The 24,165-nt window shown below is 50.4% G+C and overlaps 2 protein-coding genes across 4 annotated transcripts in view; one reads left to right on the forward strand and one right to left on the reverse strand.

Annotated features, from left to right (window-relative positions):
- Window positions 1-15,925, forward strand: part of LOC121458997 (EMILIN-2-like) — a 55,696-nt gene extending 39,771 nt beyond the window's left edge. Inside the window, exons 5-8 of the mRNA XM_041668457.1 lie at window positions 11,155-11,523; window positions 12,342-12,374; window positions 12,949-13,077; window positions 15,001-15,925. Of these exons, the coding sequence (XP_041524391.1) occupies window positions 11,155-11,523; window positions 12,342-12,374; window positions 12,949-13,077; window positions 15,001-15,338 (869 nt within the window). The 3' untranslated portion in view covers window positions 15,339-15,925. The remainder of the gene's footprint in view (window positions 1-11,154; window positions 11,524-12,341; window positions 12,375-12,948; window positions 13,078-15,000) is intronic.
- A 2,284-nt stretch (window positions 15,926-18,209) lies between these two features.
- Window positions 18,210-24,165, reverse strand: part of LOC121458880 (phosphatidate phosphatase LPIN2) — a 67,034-nt gene continuing 61,078 nt past the window's right edge. For all 3 annotated transcript variants that reach the window (XM_041668239.1, XM_041668238.1, XM_041668240.1), the window contains exons 16-20: window positions 23,911-23,997; window positions 22,955-23,107; window positions 22,519-22,633; window positions 21,649-21,752; window positions 18,210-21,355 (exon numbers count right to left, since the gene is read on the reverse strand). In XM_041668239.1, the coding sequence (XP_041524173.1) occupies window positions 21,211-21,355; window positions 21,649-21,752; window positions 22,519-22,633; window positions 22,955-23,107; window positions 23,911-23,997 (604 nt within the window). In that variant the 3' untranslated portion in view covers window positions 18,210-21,210. The remainder of the gene's footprint in view (window positions 21,356-21,648; window positions 21,753-22,518; window positions 22,634-22,954; window positions 23,108-23,910; window positions 23,998-24,165) is intronic.

Genomic DNA, 24,165 nt, shown 5'->3' on the forward strand with positions numbered 1-24,165 from the left:
GAATGTAGAGTTAAGATGGTGAGTCCTGTGTGCTCACGGGGCAACTGTCCCTTGTGGTCGAAATGCTGTCTGGTCTGTGCTTTACAATAACAGATGCAGCCAGATATTTCCAGTTAATTAGCAGTGCTGGACAGCGTGGGAATCTGTGTCCGTCCTGAGGCTCTTCTCTGCAGAGCTGGAAACTAAACTCTGGAGACAGCGTGGTTTCACGCACCATCCTCCTGACTGGGGCAGTGCTGTGAATACAGACCGTGTGCGCTTGGGAGAATTTGGGATTGAGAGCAGCCAAAAATTAAAGAGTAGTATTCTGTGACCTCCAGAACCCTCAGACCCAGGAATCCTGGAACCTGGAGTGACTCTGGGGCTAAGGTTGAAGTCACACAAACAGTTAAAAGGTACATTTACCGAGCAGCGACAGCAGGTGAGGCTCCGTGAGGAGTGCAGAGATCACAGGTCCCACCCTCGGTCCAGGGAGAGAGCACACAGCCTACACGCAGTGCAGGGGGTTAAAGTACAGGGCCGTGCAGAGATCCAGCTCTCTGCTCACATGCTCTGGCGCACCCCTCGAACATAGCAGATGGAGGCTTCACAGACGGCAAGTGTGAACCAAAGTCTGGTGGAGAACCAGACAAAGAGGATCATGGGAATTGGCCATTCCCCAGCCTCCCAGAGGGCTTTGCAAAGGAAGAAGCCCCAGAGATGAGCCTCCAAGCTTAAGCAATTACTGAATCAGGTTGAGAGAGATGGTGAGCCGTGAGGTTAGGGGATGAGAGAAACTTCCAGAAGAATATGAACAGATAATTAAGTGGGTGGAATTCAAAAGGTATTTGTGGGAAGACTTTGGGGTGAAAGGGTGTTTTATTTTGTTGCCATGTAATCTCCTACCCCGATCTTGGTGGTAGTTATTTTCCGTTAGTCCTGGATCGGGGGCTTGCACAGGGCACAGCTACTCTCCTGTCTAACGTCAGCCTGACTCAGTCACATATCCACTAAACTCCGTGTTGTGCTTGGCAGGAAGGTTCACATTCACGTGGGCCACAGACCTGGGGTCCTGGTGATTCCCCATGAGGCCCCTTCCCTATGTGTACGTGTGGACTTCTCATACCCTGCTCCTCCCAAGTAGCCAGACTTACACACGTGGCACTGGCTTCGAGAGGGAAAGCAGAGCTGTGGTCTCACCCGTGGGGACTAAGTTAGCCTGGAATCACTTCTGCCATATTCTTCTGATCACAGCAGACCAGCCCTGGAAAAGTAACATGGTTGCCATATTGGGAGACAAGGGTTCTCATGAAGAGTCACTTCTCCCACGGTGAGAACCAGCCCAGAGGGGGGGCTGAGGACCTGCACAAAGATCATAACCTGGGGTGTAGGTCAGGAATGTAAGCTCCTGTTTCTAACCAGTTCATTGTTAGCTCGCAGATCATATTCTTGTGAGATGCCATGCAGCGGGCTGAATTATCCATCAGGCCTCCGCTGGGTCTTCTGTATCCCATCAAGGCATGTGCTCTATCCTGGGACTTAGAAGGGATTTGTAAGAGTGTATGCAATACATATATGTGTGTGTTCATTCATACACACACACACACACACACACACACACACACACACTGGGATTCTGATGGGTACCCAGCTTCTAAAAGATGAGCAACATAATAATTAATAATAATAAGTCACAGATGTGTATCGCCACACCTGATGTAGTAGTTTATTTAGCAGATCTGTCTGAAGCCATGTCCTGTCTCAGTCAACACAGGTCTGATGCTCTAGGTCTAGAATCTAGAGGAAAAGACAGGACAGCCGCGCTAGTGAAGGTCCATCTTTAGTTACAATCAGAAGCTTGAGGAGAGATGAAACATAATAGATAATGGTCGGCAAGAATTTGTTTCAGCTGCATGGTCAGGGAGGGCTGCACCATGGGAGATGACATTTGAGATATAAATAGATTGAGGACATAAACCCCTCAGCAACCTGTGCAGGAAAACGGTCCAGGCAGAGAGAATGGTGCGATTCTGGGATGCCCTGGGACAGGGATGGATTTGTTCTTTTGAAAAACTAAGTTTGGCCAAGAGTATCAGCAAGACAGAAAGTGAGAGGCTGCGGGATGAAAGAGGGGAGACTGTTTATGCCCACCACATAGCTACGATCAGAATCTTGTACTATGAAGAGCAACTAGGAGGGCTGGAGAGATGGCTCAGAGGTTAAGAGAACTGACTGCCGTTCTAGAGGTCCTGAGTTCAATTCTCAGCAACCACATGATGGCTCACACCCATCTATAATGAGATCTGGTGCCCAGAACATTATATACATAATAAATAGTAAATAAATAAAAAGCAACTAGGAGATGTTGGTTCTCTCCCAGGTTTGAAATCCCAGCCTACCTGTACAGAAGCTCTATGACTTTGGGTGGGTTGTTAGCACCCTGGGTACTTACCTCCTTTGTATCTGTAAGTTGGAAATCAGTTTTAATGGTTTTAGCAGGGATTATATAGCACTTGGTAACTGGCAAACAACCCCCCTCCCCATTTTAATTCACTCTTAACCCAATGTGTGTAGATTCTGTTCCTGGCTGAGTTGTCTCCCATTTTCATCCTGCAATGTGTCCCTCCCCCAAACCCGGAGGAGAGCGGAGCCTGGGATGGGTCAGACCCTTCCAGGCCAAGCTGCAGAGAGCTGCAGGGTGATGCTTCTCTTTCCTTTCTTTTCTACATTAAGGGCTAAACAGAGAGTATAGAGCCTAGACAGCTCCTGCCAGAACCCACAACATCACATCCTAAGACCCTTGTTGACTGCAAGCTGTTCCTTCTGAACATACGGGGAGTTGGTCAAGCCCTTTGTTCTCTGTGCACCAAGACCTTCAAGTTGGGGTGTAGGCCTGGGTCCCCGTGTTCCTAGCTCTCATTTTCTCACATGGGTGGCACTGTTGGTCCTTGAAGCCACAGTTCAAACACCTTTGCTTTCTTTTCCTCAATCCAATCATTCCACCCTCCTCAAGCTGTGGCTAGTCACCTGCATCCCCTCGAGCAGAAGCATGGTGCCCAGTGTTAACCCTCCCAGGAAACATGAAAGCCAGAGTCTGTCTTCCTGCCCAGGACCTAGGATAGCCCTCATCTCTCACATGAGGCTGACAGAGAGTGAGTGGGTTTGCAGGACCAGCCAGTCTCTTGCTGAGGTTGACTCTCCCAGGAACCAGCACTTCCCCTCTAACTGGTGAGGAGGGCCGGTGCTGGAGTTGAGGGAGATGCTGCTGTGGACAGGGGAGCCTCTTGTCTGGCTTCCAGGAAGGGACAGCCCTGCCGCGACCCAAGCACAGACAGCCTTTCAACATTCTGTGGTGAGAACATGTGGCCGTGCTTCTCGTTTTGTGGCTCCTGGTCTTGCCCCCACGGAATCCCTCCTCTTGGAATTCTGTTATGCCACAGACTAAAGGATCCTATTTTTCCTTAAGTTTCTTATGGTAAGCTGTAACAAGGAAGCAGCTCAGACTGCTGAAATACTGGACCATGACGTCTGACTGGGGTTGGTGGCCTGCTAATAGTATCCTGATAGCTTTTGCCATGGACTTGAAATCCACTGAGTTTGGGGGTAGCTTGGGCTTAAGGTACAGTGGTGGACTATCAGAATTCTGTGAACTCACGTAAAATAAGTGAAGATGTGGGTCAGTCAGGCAGTCAGGACTCATGGACCGCTCTCCTCTGGGGGCGCCTGGCTTCACGGACCGCGCTTCTCTGGGGGCGCCTGGCTTCACAGACAGCTCTTCTCTGGGGGCGCCTGGCTTCACGGACCGCTCTTCTCCGGGGGTGTCTGGCTTCTATTACATCCTAGCTGCTGTAAATAGCAGCTTCTATTCATCAAACATTTGAATTTTGGGTTTATAGAGATGTTTCAACAATTGAAACATGCGTGGCTGTTACAGAGGACTGAGTTCAGTTCTAAGACCCTGCATCGGGGAGAAGCTCCTAGCCTCCTGTGACTCCAGCTCCAAGAGGGACTCCACACCTCTGGCCTTCTCAGGGACTTCTCTTGACATGCATGAGTGTGCGTGCGTGCGTGTACACACACACACACACACACACACACTATACAGGAATGATGTTAGAACAACAACAAACTTCTGATTTGAACAGAGGTGTTCTGGACAGAGCCTTCCTCGTGGCTACATGTGAATCCTGTGTAACTTCCAAAGACATGGGTCACACGTGAGAGTCCCACTCAGCAATGGTGAGGTGAGCACTGCGAACCAGTTGTTAAAGTGAAAACCACTTCCAGGGGGTTCTAGAAGTGGGAGGAAAGTCCCATCACAAGTGGCAGGGCAGACAGATGTGTGCCCATAGTGGGTGGGACAGACAAACTCCCAAACTTGACACCACACCGCTAGCACGAAGTCAGCTCTGCGAGGGAGTCCACGTACAGACTCCGCTGTCCTCCAGCTTTTACTGTTCACCTCTCTGTCGGGCTGAGAAGAGACCCCGCTGTCTGTGCACGCTCAGCAAGCACTGTACCACAGAGCCACATCCACGGCCAATGTCAGCCACGGATCACTCACTCCTCTCTGCCGTGGATCAAGTGCTGTAATGCAAAGGGCTTCAATTCTGATGTTGCCGCAGATAGTAACATGTGTGTTACAGCTGTTGATGTCGCCGCAGATAGTAACATGTGTGTTACAGCTGTTGATGTCACCACAGATAGTAACATGTGTGTTACAGCTGTTGATGTCACCACAGATAGTAACATGTCTGTTACAGCTGTTGATGTCACCACAGATAGTAACATGTCTGTTACAGCTGTTGATGTCACCACAGATAGTAACACGTGACACGGCTGTTGATGTCACCACAGATAGTAACACGTGACACGGCTGTTGGTGTCACCACAGATAGTAACATGTGACACGGCTGTTGGTGTCACCGCAGATAGTAACATGTGTGTTACAGCTGCCGGTGTCACCGCAGATAGTAACACGTGACACAGTTGTACTGGATTCCTGTTTCCACTGGTTTGAACCAAGCAGAAATTAGATCCTGTTCCCATTTTGTCCTTCTGTGGGTTCCAGTCTTTCTCTTTAAACTCCTCCACTGGAATGGCCGCGGGGTCTCTTGAAGGCCCCTGTAGTGTCCTCTGCAATAACTCAGACCGTCTTTCCAGTCTAACCTGAATCCCGAGCGAGTGGTATGGTCAGAGCAGGTTTTCCATCCCCTAGGTGCGTTTCCGCTTCCATGCTGCCAAGAGAATAGTTCAGACTGTGTGACGATTGCCGGTGAGATCCGAGCAGGCCTTTCACAGGTCTGCCAGCTGCATGCGGTGCACCAGCCTCCTGTCTCGCTGTCAGTAGCTGGGCCCTTGGGCTGCAGGGCTCTGGAGCCCATGTTTCTGAGCTAAGGCCATGGTTCATCCCGCTTGAGGATGCAGCGGTAGATGCTTCCCCAGGACTCGGGCCCTACTGCGTGGGCCCATCTCATGGTCAGCACTTAGCACTCGGCAGTGTCATAGCTTGATGGGCTTGTTTTCCATTTTATTTTTAAATCTTAATTATTAAAACGGGGAAGAAGGAGAAAGAGTATGTGTGCATGTGCCATAGCATGCCTGCGCCATAGTGTGACATGTGCCATAGCATGCATGTGCCATAGCATGCGTGTGCCATAGCATGCGTGTGCCATAGCATGTGTGTACCATAGCATACATGTACCATAGCATGTGTGTGCCATAGCATGTGTGTGCCATAGCATGCATGTGTTATAGCATGCATGTGCCATAGCATGCATGTAACATAGCATGTGTGTGCCATAGCATGTGTGTGCCATAGCATGCATGTGTTATAGCATGCATGTGCCATAGCATGCATGTACCATAGCATGCATGTACCATAGCATGTGTGTGCCATAGCATGCATGTGTTATAGTGTGTGCCATAGCATGCATGTGCCATAGCATGCATGTGCCATAGCATGCATGTGTTATAGTGTGTGCCATAGCATGCATGTGCCATAGCATGCATGTGTTATAGTGTGTGCCATAGCATGCATGTGCCATAGCATAATATGCCATAGTATGCATGTGCCATAGTTTGTCTGCCATAGCATGCATGTGCCATAGCATGTATGTGCCATAGTATATATGTGCCATAGTATGCATGTGCTATAGTGTGTGTCCCATAGCATGTGTGTGCCATAGCATGCGTGTGCCATAGCATGTGTGTGCCATAGCATGTGTGTGCCATAGCATGTGTGTGCCATAGCATGTGTGTGCCATAGCATGTGTGTGCCATAGCATGTGTGTGCCATAGCATGTGTGTGCCATGGCATGTGTGTGCCATAGTATGCATGTGCTATAGTGTGTGTCCCATAGCATGTGTGAGCCATAGCATGCGTGTGGAGGTCAGAGTGCAACTTTCAGGAGTGGGTTCTCTCTTCTCCCATTGTTGGAGCAGGGTCTCTTCTTTCTTTCATGTCATGTGCTCCAGGCTAGCTGGTCCTCCAGTTTCCAGGAAGTTCTGTTTCTGCCTCTCATGCTGCTGTAGTTCTGGGATGCTACCGTGTCTGCCTCTTAAAATGTGGTTTCCAAGGCTGGGATTCAGGCTGTCACGCTCGGATAGCAAGCACTGTTACTCACTAAACCATCCTGCTACCGCTTTGGGCTTTTTTGTTTGTTTGTTTGTTTGTTTTTTAAAGACAGTCTCTTTCTATGTAGCCCTTGTATCCCTTGTTGGCCAGGTGCTTCCAATGGAGCCCGGGTTAGCCTTGAACTCACTGCAGTTCTCCTGCCTCACACTTCCAAAGCTGAGAGCATAGGTTATATGCAGCACATCTAGATGGTGAATTTTTAGAGTTTAAAATCTCAATGAGCAGATTCTCCAGTTTCAGTACGTGGCTGGAAGATCCAACCCATGACCCACAGGCAACATGCAATTGGCCCAAAATAGCTAAAAATATGGCCCAACACATAACCGTAAACTTAAAACGTGATTTTCATGTGTGTGATTTTGTATGCGATGTATGTGTATGTGCATGTATGCATGTGTGTGGAAGTCAGAGGGCAAGTCTGGGGTCTTCCTCAGTCACTCTCCACCTTTTGTTTTTAAGGATTTGATATATGTGTGGGCGGGTGTGTGCACACGAGTGTGGGTGCCCACAGAAGCTAGCAGCATCGGTGTCTGGGGCTGGGCTACAGGTAGCTGTGAGCCTCCCACTCTAGGTGCTGAGAACTGAATTTGTGTCTTCTGCACGGGCACCCTGTTGCCTGTGGGTCATGGGCTTGTTGGCAAGTTGAGAAACTGAGTTCCAGGCTCAGAGAAAGACTCCACCTCCAAGGCGTCGCTCCATCCTTCTACAGTATTTTTTGAGGTGGAGTCTCACCGTCTCTGCCCTGTCTCAAAGCACGGGGTTACACGTGTGACCCTGCTCCTAGCTTTTGCACGGTGGGTGCTGGGGTCTAAACTCGGGTCCCCACGCTTGCGTGGCAGGCACTTTACTGAATGAGTTGTTTCCCCTGTTAGTGTGCCCCTTTCCTTCTTGAGCATATGTTTGAATACACCTGCCGGACCCAGGGAAATCAGATCTCAGCGCCATCTTCTGACAGACTGCACTTGACATTCATGCAGGGTGCTACAGTCAGCCCCTGTCTGGTAGGTGTCAATTTCTGCCTGGGTGAGAAGAGGGGGCGCTGCAGAATCCGAGGCTGAGAATTAGGAAGGCTTTGCTGACTTCCCACAGCCAGACCTGGAAGGCAGACCTAGCAGTAACAGCGAGGGTCACCTTCTCAAAGTCTTTCTGTGACTAGGCACTACCCAGCCGCAGGTGCATGGTGATACCTGCCTCTGCCAGGAGCTCAGCCCCGCTGTCCCCAGGGTACGTAGGCAGCAGATAACAGCCTAGACTCTTGTGGGTGGATGGTGTCAGCTCTGCGGAAGACAGCACCATAGCCTAAGGAGGGCCTTGTCTTAGTAAAGCTGACATTGGCTTCTAATCAACACCCTCCACCCCTCTTTGAGACAGTCTTACTCTCTATCCCAGCCTCTGTTTATAGCCTCAGACTCATAACAATTCTCCTGCCTCAGCTTCCTAAGTGCTGAGATAAAAGCCATGAGCCACCATTTAAAACTCATCAGAACTTTGAAGGACAGGGCGGGGCCACCCATGGAGTGAACCTTCCTCTTCTCTCCCACCGTCCTGGGGCCACCTGTTGGCAGCTAGGCCCGGTGCCCTGGTGGCTTAGTGTTCCTTACGCTCCCTCCTCAGGTGATAACCCTGGCTCACTTTCTGAATGAGAAATGTGTGCGTTCAGCAGGGTTCTCTCTAGCTGACGGGAGGGCTGCTCAGCCGTTGCTCGGACTTGGTAATAAATATCTGTGGAAACACCACGTGGCACTGGGCGGAGCCCAAGCTGGATCAGAACCAGCTTTTTCACCGTTATCTCCCTATGAGGTGGTGACAGTTTCCCAGCATGCAGCTCTGCTCGCCCCTAAAGCCCTGACTTCCCCAAGATGAATCGGAGGCATTTGCTCAGACAATATCTTAGATGTTTTCGACTTGTTATGGTGTGTCTGGTGTTGAGACCTAAATTAAAAGCCATCATGGTCCCGTGTGCCCAGACCGCTCAGTAGGACCCTAGGATGGCAGTGACTTGTGGGTAGAATTAGGGTTCCTGGGTGAAGTGTCGTAACTCCCATACTTGGAGAACCTCTGTCTCTGTCACGTGCTTCGCCTATGCCCAGTACTGGGGATCGGAGAAAATGAACCCAGCAGGAGATGGAAGACAGATGAAAATCAAAAGGGGCCTAAGTTCCTTCCTGCTTCAGAAGCAAGATTGCTCAAGCCCCCTGGACAGATCTTCTGAGCTTCGCAGAGGTGGTGTTTGGGCTGGACTTCAGGGATGGGTGCTGAAGAGGTTTTAGGGGACAGGCGCTGCTAAGCAAAGGCGCCAAGCCAGGGAGGCTCAGGTGAGAGCGTGCGGCACTGGTGATGGGGACGGAACCCGAGGAGGAGATGCGGTGGGTTTCTAATTAGTGTATATGAGTTGTACAATAGGTTTTTATGACATTTTCATGAGTGCCCAATGCGCTTGGATCTTTCCTCTTTCCTTCTGCTGATCCCCTTCTCCGTTGATTTAAAATTTGATGTGTCTATCTGCATACATGTTCATGTGTGTAGGTGGGTGTAGCATGTGGAGGCTAATCGTCTATTGCGTCACGAATGCCTGTGAAACTGGCTTTTCACGTGGGTGCCAGGGCTGGCGCTCAGGCTCTTCTCTTTGCCTGGCAAGCACTTCACCCACAGAGCCATCTCCCTAGGACTCGGTGCCTTTAAGAAACTCACTCCATTCATTTCTTACCCTCCTCCCCCTTCCTCTTGGTACCCTTTTCCCAAAATAGTCTCTCTACTGTTTTAGCATCCTAGTTCCTTATTTTGTTTTTGAGAAAGAGTCTAAGTGATCCAGAGCTTGATCTGTAGACCAGGCTGGCCTCGAACTCACAAAGCTTCTCCTGGCTCTGTCTCTTGAGTGCTGGGATTAAAGGAATGAGCCCCCATAATTGGCTCGTGACCTTTAAGGGAAAAAGTCCATATTCACAAGGGACTGGGGAGAAGGCTCAGAAGTGCCAAGAAATGTACATAAATGCCAGATGGGTGTGGAGGCCTCAGAAGGCAGAGACAGAGGATTCCCAGAGCAAGGTGGGTAGGAAAGCAGCCATATCAGTGAGCTCTAGGTTGGGTTGAGGGAGCCTGCCCCAGTGAATAATGGGTAGCCATAATGACAGTTCTCACACGAATGACATTAACTCTGGCCTACCTCTACACATGTGTACCACACATATACAAAACATGCATACACACACATCACATGTATGAAAATAGATTTTAGATATGTAAGGAAAGCTGCTATCTTCTCAGCTTCCAACCACCCTCAACACAATTTTCTACATTATAAAATGTATCCGGACACTTTTCAGTTCCATGTTTAAAGTATTAGCAAGTTTTTGCTGTGAACTCTCCTCCTTCCTGATACTCCTGGCTTTTTATCTGTGTTCTCCCTCACCGACCTTTAACCTTTGTCCTGAGCAAGACACTTAACTCTTTCATGGTTTCCTCCCTCATTTCCATGGAACATATGCCTCGTAGCTTTTAAAGAAAGAATGCTTGTGAGTTTTTATTTTTCTGAGAGGAGTTTTAGTAGTGCTGGCTGGCCTATTATTTGGTGTCCTCCTGCCTCAGCCTCTTGGATATGCCAGGACAGTCACCCCATCACATCTGCTCACTGCCTGCGTTGGCAGTGGGATTATCCCGATGTCACCTTCGGGAGAACTGAAATGGTGCTTACTCGAACCATTTTCTGTGGGGTTTATTCTCTCATGAAAACTGGGCAGAGAAGGCTGAGAAATAACTTTTTGGGGTGCTCTGGCTACTTGTTCTTGGGTGGAAGGGGAACTACAATATGTATTTTGTCATTGTTACTGTCCTAGGGCATGGCAGACACCAGGATAATAAAGGAGGTGGACGGTCTTTGCATTTGCTAGTGGCACGTTTTCAGATGCTTTGTGAGCAGTAGCCAGGGCTGGCTGAAATGCCAGTTCCGGGAATGTATCCAGAGAAAGGAAGGGGTGGCGGTTCTTGGCTGAGTCATTGTGGTGGCCACTCAGAGAGGCATGAAGCAGGAGGTTCCCCTCCTGGGAAGTCCCTCCACTGGTGATCTCAAGGCCTGCGGAAAGGGTGGTGATGCTTCTTTGGGGTCAGTGACAACTACAGGGGCAGGGAAAGTTCCTGACACCTGCCTGGGTGGCCCCTCAGGAGCCAGCAGTGAGGCCACCAGCCTGGCACTGGGGCTGGCATGCTGTTGAGACTGTGGTAGCCAGCGGTATGAAATCCTGGTGGGAAGACGTGAGCATGCTGTGAAAGGCCATGGCGTTGGAGCTGGGACCGTGCAGTTCTGGAGTCAGCACCTGCAAGGAGGCCCCAGCTTCTTCCCAGCTGATTGGAGGCAGTGCGGCTGTAGTTCCTTCAGAGGATACCAGGCGAGCATCCGAAGCCATGGTGTCCTTTACATCCTGTGGAGGACAATTACCTCAGCTACGCAGGCATGGTTGTTCGTAGCTAATCAAGGGTTATGCCATGGAGGCCTCACACTGCGGGCCTGGCGACATTTTAACTCTGGTTTTCTCACTTCTTAGCAGAGGAACCCTCAGAATCACCCCCGCCATCATCTGAGAAGACCCCACTAGAACCCACCGGACCTTCAGAGGACACCCCCACTGAGCCACCCCACCTGACCCCGCTGCCAGAGGACCCTGCCAGACCGCCACAGACAGGCCAGCGGCCAATACTGCCCCAGAAGCCCCTGCAACCACCACCTTTGCCTGCCTGGCCTCGCCGCCCAGGGCTGCCCTTCCTGCCTGGCTCTAGTGGGGTCAGCATGGAGACGGGAGAAGCTGGGCCTCCAGGCAGGATGGGCGTGTCCGGAAGGGGCCTGCCCCAGGGAGTGGATGGACAGATGGGGCAGGGGCCCATCCCTAGTTCAGAAGGCTATGCAGGGGCACCAGGTGAGTCTGCCCTTCAGAAGGCCCAGAATGGCCAACTGCTCTAGCCTATGCCTGGTGCTGTGTGTGTGCACTGTGGTGAACTTTACACCTTTGGGGTAAAGTTCAGAAGGGTAGCTTCCATGGACACTAGAGTTTGGAGGAACCACATTTTTTCTGATCTGACATGTGGCTATCGAGAACACCTCAGGACAGCTAGAGAAATAAAAATGTAACTGTCCCCGTCGTGGGTGAGAGCCATGACTTAGCCCGAGTCAGTCCCTAAAGCCATCTCTGTCTGTGGCCGTCCCAGCCGCACTCAAGGTACATCTGTATCCCAAGCACACCTACTGGGGACCAGGCATAGTCCCTTTCCAGTCAGATTCGGTTGGCTCCTTCCAGTGATCTGATACACCAATAACTGGTTTAGGACTATGGCTGTCTGGTAAGGTGGGACACTGGGGAGGAGACACCTGCTATTAGTCACCATGGCTGTGGCCATCACAGTTGCTTTTTCTAGAATGAGTCCATCATGTTTCCGTTCCAGGGATGCTTATGTTCTTTTGGGCCGTTTGCACATCTGTCTCACCATGCTTGTACACACACACCTAACGAATGCTGTGTGTGTCGTGAGGAAGGCGCACGAGGCTGTCGGTGGGCTCTCCTTGCCTTAGGCTGGCACTGCTGTCTAAGCGTGAGCTGGCAGGTGAAGAAGACATCTCTGAACTTGTTCTTGCTCTGTTTCTTTAGTGACAGAGGCCCAATTTGAGCACTTAGGTGAAGGGAGCATTCTGTAAAATACCAGTTCAGGATTTAACACTTTTCACTCTCTTGGTTTTCAGGCTACCCCAAGTCACCTCCTGTAGCTACCCCAGGTATGTCCTGAATAGAATTGTTTTCCTTGGTGGTCTCTGCCCTGCACTTCCTGCCTTCTTCCCTTGGCACTGCAGGCATGGGTGGAGCCTAGAGCCTAGCCCTTCCACACCCAACAGCCCCGCCCTGAGGTCCTGGCCTCTAGGGACTGAAACCCTAGAGAGGCAGGAGTTTTCCTCCTACGCTGTCTCTGTTCATGTTTTCCGAGGGGAGCGCTGGGTGGGCTGGGCTCTGTGTGGTCCTGATGAGCTTTCTGGGGCCCAGGCTTTATTGGATCAGGCAAGCAGCTCCCTAGATGATTCTCTTTATGTACCCAGCACCACTCCCGGGTGCGGCACACAGCAGGCTCACCTAAACACATACACACAGCGCATTCTTCCTTACACATACATTTAGCTTTCTGTGTGTTCATATGAAGTGTCCACGTGCCTCATCCCTGTCCAGTTCAGCTTCTCTGTACTAGTTGTTGGTCTATCGAGGGCAGGCTCCGGACCTTCAACATAGCTTGTACCCCAATCTACATCAACACTTTCAGAAGACAGGCTGGTCCATGTGCTCTTGCCTCTCTCTGCCTAGGGGTGCCACTGCCTGCCCTGGTGTCCTTTTCAGCCGGCCTCACCCAGAAGCCTTTCCCCAGTGACGGAGGCGTCGTCCTCTTTAATAAGGTGCTGGTCAACGATGGAGGCGTATACAACCCTGCCACTGGTGAGTGCGGGGGGAGGGGGGCTTCCGGCTTGCTTTATCCAGATGCAGGTACCCCCACCCCATCCAGTGTTGGTCCTCTGAAGCAGCTCTGTCACCGAACCTCCAGCTCCTGGGCTGCAGGTGCAGAAGGCCTCATCACACACCGGCCACCAAGCACGTTTGGTGATCTGTGAATCACGAGGGGCAGAGACTCCCTTCGCAATCTTGTGTTTATGATGAGAGCCAAAAAAGGGCTGTGCTTTCTCCAGAAGGGGCCTCACACACTGAGACAGAACTGCACTGTGAGCTTTGGCGTCTCCGCAGCACCTATGCCTATCTCCAGGGAGCCCTGTGCGGAGTGTGGTGGAACCTGGTACAGCTGTGACAGCACGGTCACCTTTCCCTTCTTCCAGCTTGCACTGTGCCACACACCTGTTCTAGGCCACCTCCCGATGTGCTGTCACAGAGTCCTTCCGGACAGCCAGGCTTGGGGCTTTCCCTCCCCGGGATGCTTCCCGTCTGGACCGTGGGCACTGCCTCCTTGCTCTCGCAGTCACGACTGCTGTTTATGTAGGCAGGGTCCTCAGCATCTTCCACAGTCCCCTGCCTGGTTACCATCTGGCTAAGTCACACTGGTTCCGAAATGTCAGGCCTCAGTGTCAGACAGAGAAAGAATTCAGGGATCCAGACTGTTTACAGCAAATCTCAGCAAGCTCTCCAATCTGTGCTTAGAGGTTTGGTGCCAGAGTTGGGGTTGCTTTCCGGCTATGTTGGCTGTAGGAACCCCTTATTCTCACAGAGGCTGGTGATCTTCGCAAGCAGGCTAACAGCCAAATCTTTCTCCTTCGGAGAACTAGTCTCAACAGCAGGTCAGTGCTATCAAGGAAGTTCTAGGCAATTTTGAGCTAGACTTTCCCCCACCAGACAGGAAAATAAAAACTTGGCCCGGCACCTCCTGAAAGATTCTAGGAGTTATAAACAGGATACAATTGAAATAGTAAGCATGGGAGGGGAAAGGGAAGCCTCAGTCAGACTTAAAGGCTAGGTTCTGAGTTTAACGACCTGGGACCCGCCCCTCCTGGGATGGAGGTTCTGAGTGGTTCCCCTCTAGCCTGGGACCCGCCCTTCCTGGGATGGAGGTTCTGAGTGGTTCCCCTCTAGCTACTTCCCAGAGCATGTGGACACTGAGTTAGTGGATAACAGGGCTTCTGGCCATGAGTGAATAGTACCTGTATCCAAGAGGCTGAATCTTCTAGATGAGGAGAGTTAGCCTGGCCTCCTAGGGCTGGGTGGTTCATTATCTGCCTCTTCTTGGGTTAGGCAAGTTTTATTCTAATCAGCTGTCTTATGAATGGGGTCCAGCAGCCTAGCTTTTGGGTATACGCAATGAGGAGAAATGCCCCAAGAGACAGCCAGGGTTTAGGAAGATGGTTTTTAACATGGCAAGGGCTGGGTCTTGGGCCCAAGTCTTCAGGAAGCACATGCCATTGTACACGGCAGGGCAGGAATGTTGGTGGAACTGGCTGCCTGTCCCAGCAGGGTCAAGGCTGGTTTGTCTTCTAGCCTTCTGCTATGGTTAGATGAGGAGAATCACACTACTCCAAGTCCTGGGTTACTGGAGCTTTCGTTCTGGTCGTTACAAGCTTAGGACGGTGGGCTATGAAATGAGGACCACACCAGCATGCGCTGAGTGGCCTGAGTCTGTGGGTGCAGCGGGAGAGCCACACCGGGGTTCATCTTCATACTGAAAAACAGGTGCGGTTGGGTGGCACCATCTCCCAAGCAACAAGCTTTCTACAAGTTTGGTGACTAACTATCCTGATTTGTCCAGGGCTTTGGGTGCTAAAAGCCAGGGACAATTAGAGGCAACTTGAAGTGGCCTCGTACGGTGAATGGGCGGCAGAGGCACCAGATGGGCTCACCTGTCTGCCTGCATTTTCCTAGGGATCTTCACGGCACCGTACGATGGGCGCTACTTGATCACGGCCACCCTCACCCCCGAGAGAGATGCCTACGTGGAGGCAGTACTGTCTGTGTCCAACGCCAGCGTTGCCCAGCTGCATACAGCTGGGTACAGGAGAGAGTTCCTGGAATACCACCGTCCCCCTGGGGCTGTGCACACCTGCGGGGGCCCAGGCGCCTTCCACCTCATCGTGCACTTGAAGGCAGGGGATGGGGTCAATGTTGTGGTGACTGGGGGCAGGCTGGCTCACACAGACTTTGATGAAATGTACTCCACCTTCAGTGGTGTTTTCCTGTATCCTTTCCTTTCCCACCTCTAGGGAGGTCAAGGGAGGAAGGTTGTAAAAACTCCAAAGCTTTAATATATTCAGTGTGTGTCACTGGTGCACGCCCCACCTGTCCCCAGGATAAAGGTCTTCCCTCACTGTAGAGACTGCCACCCCTCAGGCGTTTCCAGACAGCCTTGGAAGTGACACATGGTTAAGGAGGCCCCCATTTTTCTGCAACTCTAACCGGGCAGCCAGAAGACTTGGCAAGTCCCTTTGGCTGAAAGCTGGCTTCTGGACTGGGCCTATGTGGTGCTACCTGTGGAGGCTGCAGCTGCTGCCCAACTGGGCAGGGCCTGCTGCAGCTGGACAACCTGTAGCTGGCCTTCCCTGGAGGACACTGGAGCGGGTGCCTCTCCCTAGGCTGCAAACAGGAGAGTCTGAACACTGAAGTGCTGAAGGGGCCTGGGCCCAGAGTGGAATCTGGGCTACCCCACACTCGGCTTTGTTACCGCCTGGGACTCATCTCTCATCACCTGGGCCCTGCTACAAAGGGGGGGTGCAGCAGACATTATTTATGAAGCTTGTTGGGCTCCTTAAATGACATGTACGATATAAGTGCAAAGACAGGGAGCGTCAATAAAGATGTCACTATCACCTTATGTTCCTCTTCTGTATCTCAGACCTTATGGACTGGGGGGAAAAAGCAACCTAGAAAACTTTTTATGGCTGTAAAAAGTAATCTTGTGTGTGAATTAATTCCAGCCTCTAAACTGCTACCTTCTGGCTTCCAGGCTGTACACATTTGGGTTCTGATTTTGGCTGCTAAACAGGGACCAGATGTCCTTGAAGGTCAGGGCCTACTGCAGTCCTGGAGCTGAAGAGGGGACTCTTAGGGGAAGTGGTCTGCTTACAGGCGGACGAGACCGCCTCCACTGTGCAGCTCACTGGCAGAGACAGCACTGCGGACTCAAGTTCCTAAGCAACATGAGGCCCCGATATAATCCAGATGGCCGACTGGAAGCTGAGCTCATCTGAGAGGACAGGCACACGGGTCTAGGAGGCCTAGCATCATGGTCCTCTCCCAGCAACCCAAAAGCTCTACGTACATATGGGACATTTAGCTCGGCGGCTTTTGCTAACCAGCTTTGGGGCAAGCTTGTTGATGAACCAGCACCCGCAGGGAAAGGCAACTCCCCCGGGTCCCTCATAGAAGATACAGACAGGGAAACCAGGGTGTCACCAGTTGTATTCTTAGCCCAGTTGGCAGGAGAGGCCAATGCTATAAAGATGCCTTGGGTTTCACGGGTTGTTGGAAGGACGGGCCTGGACTGCAGTTTTTAGAGCTCCCTGTTTCTACAGCTGGGGAGTTGGCTACAGAGTATCCTTGCCTGTCCTAGCAATGACTAATGGAAAAACCCAAAGCAGCAGTGTTTTTCAGGAAAACCCGGCTGGCACACGGGCGCTTTCGCCCTTTCCTCTCCCACTCTTCTTTGACCTTGTTCAGTGCCAAACTGGCCAAGTGCTCAGTGGCCCAAGGCAGGGACCTGACACTAGGCGCATGGCCACTGTATGCCCGGCTTCCACACAGGTCTCTAGAGCATCAACTAGAGCTCGGCCCGCCAGTGCGTGTGACTTACCTTCCTGGACCCAACAGGACCCGACATTTAGCTCGGTGGCTAAATGTCCCATATGTACGTAGTGGAGCGAGCCCATATTCGCTGCAGGACAAAAGGGAATGAAAGCCAGATGCAGCCCATGCAGGATACAGGTTTAAAAGGGTAGAACCTATCTTTTTTTGGAGATGCCTGTCTGTGGGAGGAGAGTTTGGAGCAGCCCCCCTAAGTCACCACACCCCTCAAGTCATGTGCCCATGAGTCATCGGTAGACACTGAACTGAAGTACTTAGGCTTATGGCTTCAATGGCCTATAAGACATTTTGAGAGTCTAGTTGTCACCCAGCTGGTCAAGCAATCCTCCCAAGCAGGGACAGGCACACACCACATGGCCACGATGATCAGGGTACAACTTGTTAAAGTCAAGGAGTTCTTGATTACTGAGAAAAAGGACAGTATTTACGAACGACTGGGGCTTTCTGCCGGACATGCACACCACCAAACAGGACCATCTGAATGACTACCCAGGGGGACCGCAAGTCTGCTCCAGGCCGATTCTAGATCATTCCCGCTGACAGGCATTCTGTTTCCCCACATTTACAACACATGGACCCTGTCTGCCTCCTAAACGTACACTTGTTTTCATACGCCATCTTATGATGGGAAGGAGGGACACACACAGGTCTGCACAGAAGGGACGGACAGACCAGGTCCTCTGGGCTCCACACTCAGTACTTCAAACTGCTTGAGGAAAACCCCAGTTCTTTATAGTCAGACTCTTTCTAGGCCAAATGATACTACCAGAAGACCTGTGGCTTCTCTCAGCCCAGCCTCGCATCCCAGGAAAGCAGCATCAAACACAGAGTTTTTATTATATGATCTGGACCTGAGGGGACAAGGACACCACTCTTGTCATCGCCTACGTGACGTGGGTTGTGACGTTCACTCTGTTGTCTGCTGGGAACATCAGGACCGTAGCTGCCACATACCTCAAGAGGGGCTTATAAAAGGGGATACTGAAGATTGAGTGGACCCCTAGGGGGCTCTGAGGGCTGGTGTGCTAGCCACACTATAGGGGAACTGACATAGGAATCAATCACTACTCGGCAGAACCTACAAGGCAGAGACATCAGTTCCTGTGGATGGAGCTTCACTTCTGGAATCAGGGTTTACATATGAGCAACAGGAAGAGGTTCCTCCTTTAGACAAAAACGCTATTCATAGAGAACTGATAATTATAATTATCAATCTCTGGCACTAATACAGATAAGATGGTCAAACATCCTCTAAAGGAAAGAGCCCAATGCACTCGGTTTATGTTAGTTTATTATTGTAACATTTTGTTGTGAACATCAAACACTGCACCAAAATATGAGCCATTCATCTGAAGACATCTTTACCATGACTGAGGCACTGCGCTGGGGTTTACAATTACACAACCTAAACTGCTTAGTGACAATGCTGTCTGATTATCAAATGTCATCGGCTGAACACAGTTATGAAAAGAGCAATCTTCCCTCTGCCTTCAAATCAAAATGAAAGGTTTTCACTTGGAAAAAGCACTGACTTCACCCGGTTTTAAATAAATCCCAGCATGCTCAGAAACGAGGTGTCCCAGAGCTACACAATAACGCTGCAAGTTCCCTGCAGCAATCAACTGCAAGAGGAGAAGGTGTTCCCGTCGTCCTAACCGTTCCTTCAGCAGCACTGCAGAAGGGCAAAGGGGCTGCAAGGACAGAGCCTCCCTGCCACTCAGCTCTGGTCCTTGTCCATGGTTTTTAGCAGCTTTAGTTTTGGGTCATCACAATAGTACGTTTCTTTCCAACTGAAACTATGCAGATGGGTTAGACCACAGGAAGTGCAGTCCTGATCACAGGGCTAAGTGTGCATCCTACACAGCCTGATGGAGGGAGAGCAGCCATCAGTTCTACTACAGTGCTTCAACACTCGACATCAAAGCCAACACTGAAGTTAGAGTGAGCTGGAGGACAGAGGGCAACGCCGACAGTGACTCTGAGGCCAGTCTGCCAACAGTGCCCCGTCAGCATCACCTGCCACTGGCAACAAGGGAGATACTGCAACAAGCCATCTAAGGGTTTGTGTGCAAACACACTTGAGGGCATCTCTCTTTCACAGAAAGAACAAATGTCATTTGTAACAAATGGCAATGGATTTTCAGCACAAACCTAATACTTCAGAACACTACAGCAATAGTAATCATCTACTTTCAGCAAGAAGACTCCTTTAAATAAGGAAAAAGAGTTACATTCATTAGCCTAAATACCCACTGATCAATCTGTAGTGACAAGTGCAGGGCTAATGGAGACGGGGAAAAGAGCAGCACAGGCCAGGAGCCCCACAACCTAAGCTGGGCCCTCTGAGAAGGCCCATGTGTCCAAAGAAAAGAGTGTCAAGGAAAAGGAAACAGGCTGCTGAGGCAAAGACTCCACAAAGGACAAACTGAAACTGTCTGAGGAAACATGATGAGATTTTCTGTACCATAGAGATTCTACTGAGCTCAGGGTAAGCGCACACAACTCTTACTCCATAAACCAAAGGGTGCTAAATCCCAGGCGGTGCCAAGACCTTGACAGCATCGCGTGGCCTCGTGGCTGCTCTACAAATCTTACTTCACTGCCTGGGAAGAATTTCACATAAACAACTGAGTTTCCCTATACCTAACACAAATAACTCATGAAGGAGACACAGGCTATTTATAGTGAGGCCAGCACTGTGGAAGCCTGCATTGCCCCCTCTGCGAGCACTGCCTCCAGTGGTTCTGCCACCGAAAACTACGTTCAAAGGTTTTTTTCTTCTATTAAAGAATGTTACATGGTCGCTGCATTCAACTGCAATACTGAAACGAGGCAGGGACACTCAACTCTCCAATCTGGAAAATAACCCCCCTTTCTAAGCCAACTGGGTGAAGCAAACTGAAACACTGTGACAGGGCCAGCCGTCCAGCCGCAGGGTGCAGGGCTGAAGTGGAACCATCTTTTCCTGCAGTGCCCACTCTGCTCAGCCTTCATATCCACCGTCCAAGAGGGCTGTGTACCAAGAACCAGTGAAGGTCCCTGGGACGCCTTCCGCCAACACTTCTCTTGATGTTTGCACTGCAGTGACTGTCCACGCCCTGTTGATCAGAGGCTGTGGAGAGTCCAGGACATAACTCTCCCTGTCACATCTGTCCTGACATTTGACAAGAGAGCGTAACTAGGCCAGTGCATGCTGCTGCCAAGAAAATGCAGGGGTACCCACATCCCCAAGAGGCTTCATCTGCAGTATCAACTGTGTGAACTGGACGATGGGCTGGGGCCACTGCCGCTGCTGCGGTGCTGGCTCTCCACAGGCGCTCCATGACCCTCTCTCCCATGCCTCCAGGGACTCATTACATGGTTGAAGTCCAAATGACTGGTCAATGCTGCCAGCCAGGGGCTTTTCCCCTGGCAACTCTGAAGCCAGAACTTCAGAAATCCTTTCCTGAAATACCTACGCACCAGGGGCCACTTCAGCCAGGAGACAGCGTCAGAGGAAAGGGTGACTCCCAGGACCCAGCGCAGCTGCCTTTCTACACTTGTGAGGCAAAGCTGCTGCCTTTTCTGTATTCCAAACCAATTTCTCAGGATTACTCCAGATATAAAATGTGCACTTGTTCTTCTGGCTAGGGTAGAGCAGTAACTCAAACGGCTTCTTTCTCCCTGGGAAGAGGCACAGGTGAGGAGATGATGATGCCAAGGTGCTCTCTCCTCAGAAGCCCACGCTGCTAGAGTTGGGATCATGGCGCTGCACACAGTTGCTGGGGATGCCCATCTTGGCACACGAAGCCGTTGTCCTAGTTCAGGGACCAAGAGCAGAAGTGTCCCGAGGGGACATGGACACGTAGCCAGCAACACTAACAGACTTCTGGAGAAAGCCCTGGTTACAGAGAGAAACCATCAACCGAGCAGTGGAAATTTTAACTCTTTACTGTGTAGTAATGTGCTGGTCGTTCTTGTTTAGTTTCTGATTTCTGCCATTCTAAGTCTTGCAGCCGAGGGGCGCAGCACACGGCTCCACAGAAAGCATGTGAGGAAGCCCAGGTGATGGAGCACAGGCTTGTACCTCAGGCCAAGGCCCTTAATCCTCTGTCCAGGTGCTGAGTGGTGCCTGGGGAGGTGAAAGAGGGCGGCAGTACCAGCTTCGGGGACCCTGTCCCTGTTCTGGAAAGCAGGTTCCTGACTGCAGGCTCCGGGGTCTTCTTCTGTAAGAGGCCAGTTACTTCCCCCGTTGGGAGGCAGGTGAGTGTCCTCACCCTGCCGTATAGGCTTCGTTCAAGCTAGGTCATCCAGGTCCACATCAGGGATTGGGTCTCGCCAGTAACAGAAGGAACTGAACTCTGGGCACGGAAAAGCAGAATTCTGTTCCTTACTGAGAAGTGGGAACACGTGTTCCACAAGCTCACTCAGCCTGTGATACCTGGAAGGAATTGGGAAGACATACAAGCTGTTATCTAACAACTCATGTTTAGCAAAGACATGGGTTGTGAGGCTGGCTATTCAGATTATACGAAAGGGCTGCTCCGCACTTACTCAGAGCTCGGCCCCATCCCAGGGTGCACACTGTCTTCACACATAAAATAACCAGAGACTCCCTAAGCCACTACCCACAGAGAATGCTCACACAGGTACAGCTCTACTCCTCCTGGCTGGGCCCCGTCTCAGTTCTTATGTGTCCTCAGCTGTATATGGCTGCAACACGAATGCACTTACGATGACTTGTTCCCTTTGGTCCTTTCTTGTATCAGTTCTCCCTTCGGATTCACGGTGAATATCCTACAGTCTGGAACTCCGACTTGTGTGTAAGCATAGACATCCTGCAGAAGACACCAAAACTTAGCTGGCTCTTCATAGGCCAGAACCACTACATGGGCTGAAGACGGGAAATCTTGAGACAAATCCAGAAAGTGCACAGGGAGTCATAAATGGGCAGCAAAGGGCAACTCAAGATCCTCCAAGAATACTGCAGTAACACCTTTAGTAGTCCAGATATGGAGGACTCCCCTCCCCCATAAGATACAGTACACAAGGCAGGGTGAGAATTTGCGTCATGGTTCTGGTGTAGACCAAGGGCATGGCTTCAGACCAGTTAGAACACAGGCAGAACTGACTGAGGAAATAAATTCAAAGGGGTTTGGGGGTGGTGTGGGCGAGGATATCCTCTGTATGCATTCTTGGGGCCAAAAGGTAACTATAGGACTTTCCCAACTTCTAAGGAAATTTGAATAAGCCTGGCCTCTAGTGCAGATCCTGGCTACTCAAGCAGCTGAGGCAAGATTTCAAGTTCAAAGGCTGCCTAAGCTACAGAATGGGTAACTTACTGAGATCCTGTTTCAACAAAAAATGTACAAAGGGACCAGAGGGGTACTCATGGCTGAGAGCACTTGCTGCTCTGCAGAGGGACCTGGTTTGATTTCTAGCACCCACATGGTGGCTCACAACCACCTGTAACTCCAGTTCTAGGAGATCTGACGCCCTTGCTCTTCCACTGGCATCAGGCACACAAGTGGTTCTCTCTCTATATATGTAGACGAAGCACTCATACACAAAAAATAAATGAAAACACACTCCAAAGACACTTACGTTAGGACGGTTTCCAAAGGCAGCGTAGAAGGGCTGCTTGGACGGGGCAAACAGGTTCTTAATATCATTCAGACACTCGATTTTGAACTTCTCTGGTTTCTTCTCTATCACTTCCCTAAAGAAGAGGAGATACAACCACCAATTGAAAATGGCAGTTTCTACCAGAGTCTGTTCTTAGACAGATCTTCACCTTCACGTCGCCCTATGTTCCTAATAACCCGCAGGCACCGTCAGTATTCTTCCTCTTTTGCTAGTCCATCCTGCGATGGAGTATTTGGGTAATAACACTTTCCCTTCATCATCTTAGAGCGCTTCAGGGAGCCAGCAAATGACAAAACACAGAGACTCTACAGCCTGAGGGACCTGTTAGAGTTCTGTCTCCACTCCCCAGCCCCCAGTGGAGGAGCCCAGCAAGCCCAGCCCATGGGAAAGTTACCTGTGGAAGGCAGAGAACAGACTGCTGGGAGACAGCATCAGAGGGCCTCGGGGCAAGATGGTGCCCTTGTCATTGACCCAGTGCAGATAACCTCGGGTCATGTCGGCCATGCCAATGGCGCGTGCAGAACAGTATAGAAACTTGTAACCATTCCTAAAAAACAGACAAAAACAGCACAAACGCACACACAAACAATCTGGTTAGCCATGTCTTGTGGATACAGGAAAACTTTTTTTTTCTTCTAAAAGATCCAAATAAGTTCCTCTCTTTTACTTTGAAAATGAAATTACTGAACGCAGAAGGAAACCAGTTAGGGTTAGAAACCATGGACAAAACAGAGGCATATGCAAAAACAGATTGTGTTAAACTGCAAAGTGACTTGCACTGACTTAATACATGCTGCACCTAGTTCAGAAAGATCCAGAGAGGACAAAACTGGACTATATGTAAGGATCTAAGGGGCCTTATTTAGGTTGTAGGTCACAAACCAATCTATAGGACAGGAGGCATAATTACACCTGAGTAACTGACGTATTCGGACTTTCATAGTATGGTATTCTCAACTCAAGCTGAAGATGGAACTGTATCTCCAGATCAGTGGCACGCAGACATGCTAGGATCCCAAAAAGGAAGGCATGGCTTCCCTTGAGGAACTGTTTTCCATGCATGCTTATGCTACCAGTAAATAAACCAGACATTAAAGTCAGCTCTCCTGATAAATCCTAGCTACAAATAGTTACAGTTCTGATGACCTAGGAAAGTTAGTGATTCCCAGAACTTAGCTGAGTTATGGTAGGTAAAACACAATAATAGGATACCAAGTACACAACACTTTTGAAAACAAAACCAAAAAATACCTAGCCATAAATACACAATGTATACAGATCTGTATTATTTTTCTCTAGTTCTTGGTCAAAACAAAACTGGGAAGAGGACACTCAGAAATGGGCACTCACTCATTGATGGAATGGTATAGCTTCGCTATACCCTGATGAGTCCAGTCTTTACCCAGCTGTGGGAGAATCTGTCCCAAAGCATCAGACCTGGTAAGAGGGTAGAAACAGAAACAGACACCAGAAACCAACATAGAGAGCTGAGCATTTTCATACTGGCTGCCAGTAAGCACTAGAACTGGGGACACTGTCTCAAGGTGGTTTCACCTGACTTCATGTAAAGGCAGGGCAGCCCTGCAGTGACATACCCTGAGGTGC

Source organism: Microtus oregoni, unplaced genomic scaffold (assembly GCF_018167655.1).
Source record: "Microtus oregoni isolate MIOR12 unplaced genomic scaffold, Mior012 000018F_ref0000195, whole genome shotgun sequence".
Taxonomy (NCBI): Eukaryota; Metazoa; Chordata; class Mammalia; order Rodentia; family Cricetidae; genus Microtus; species Microtus oregoni.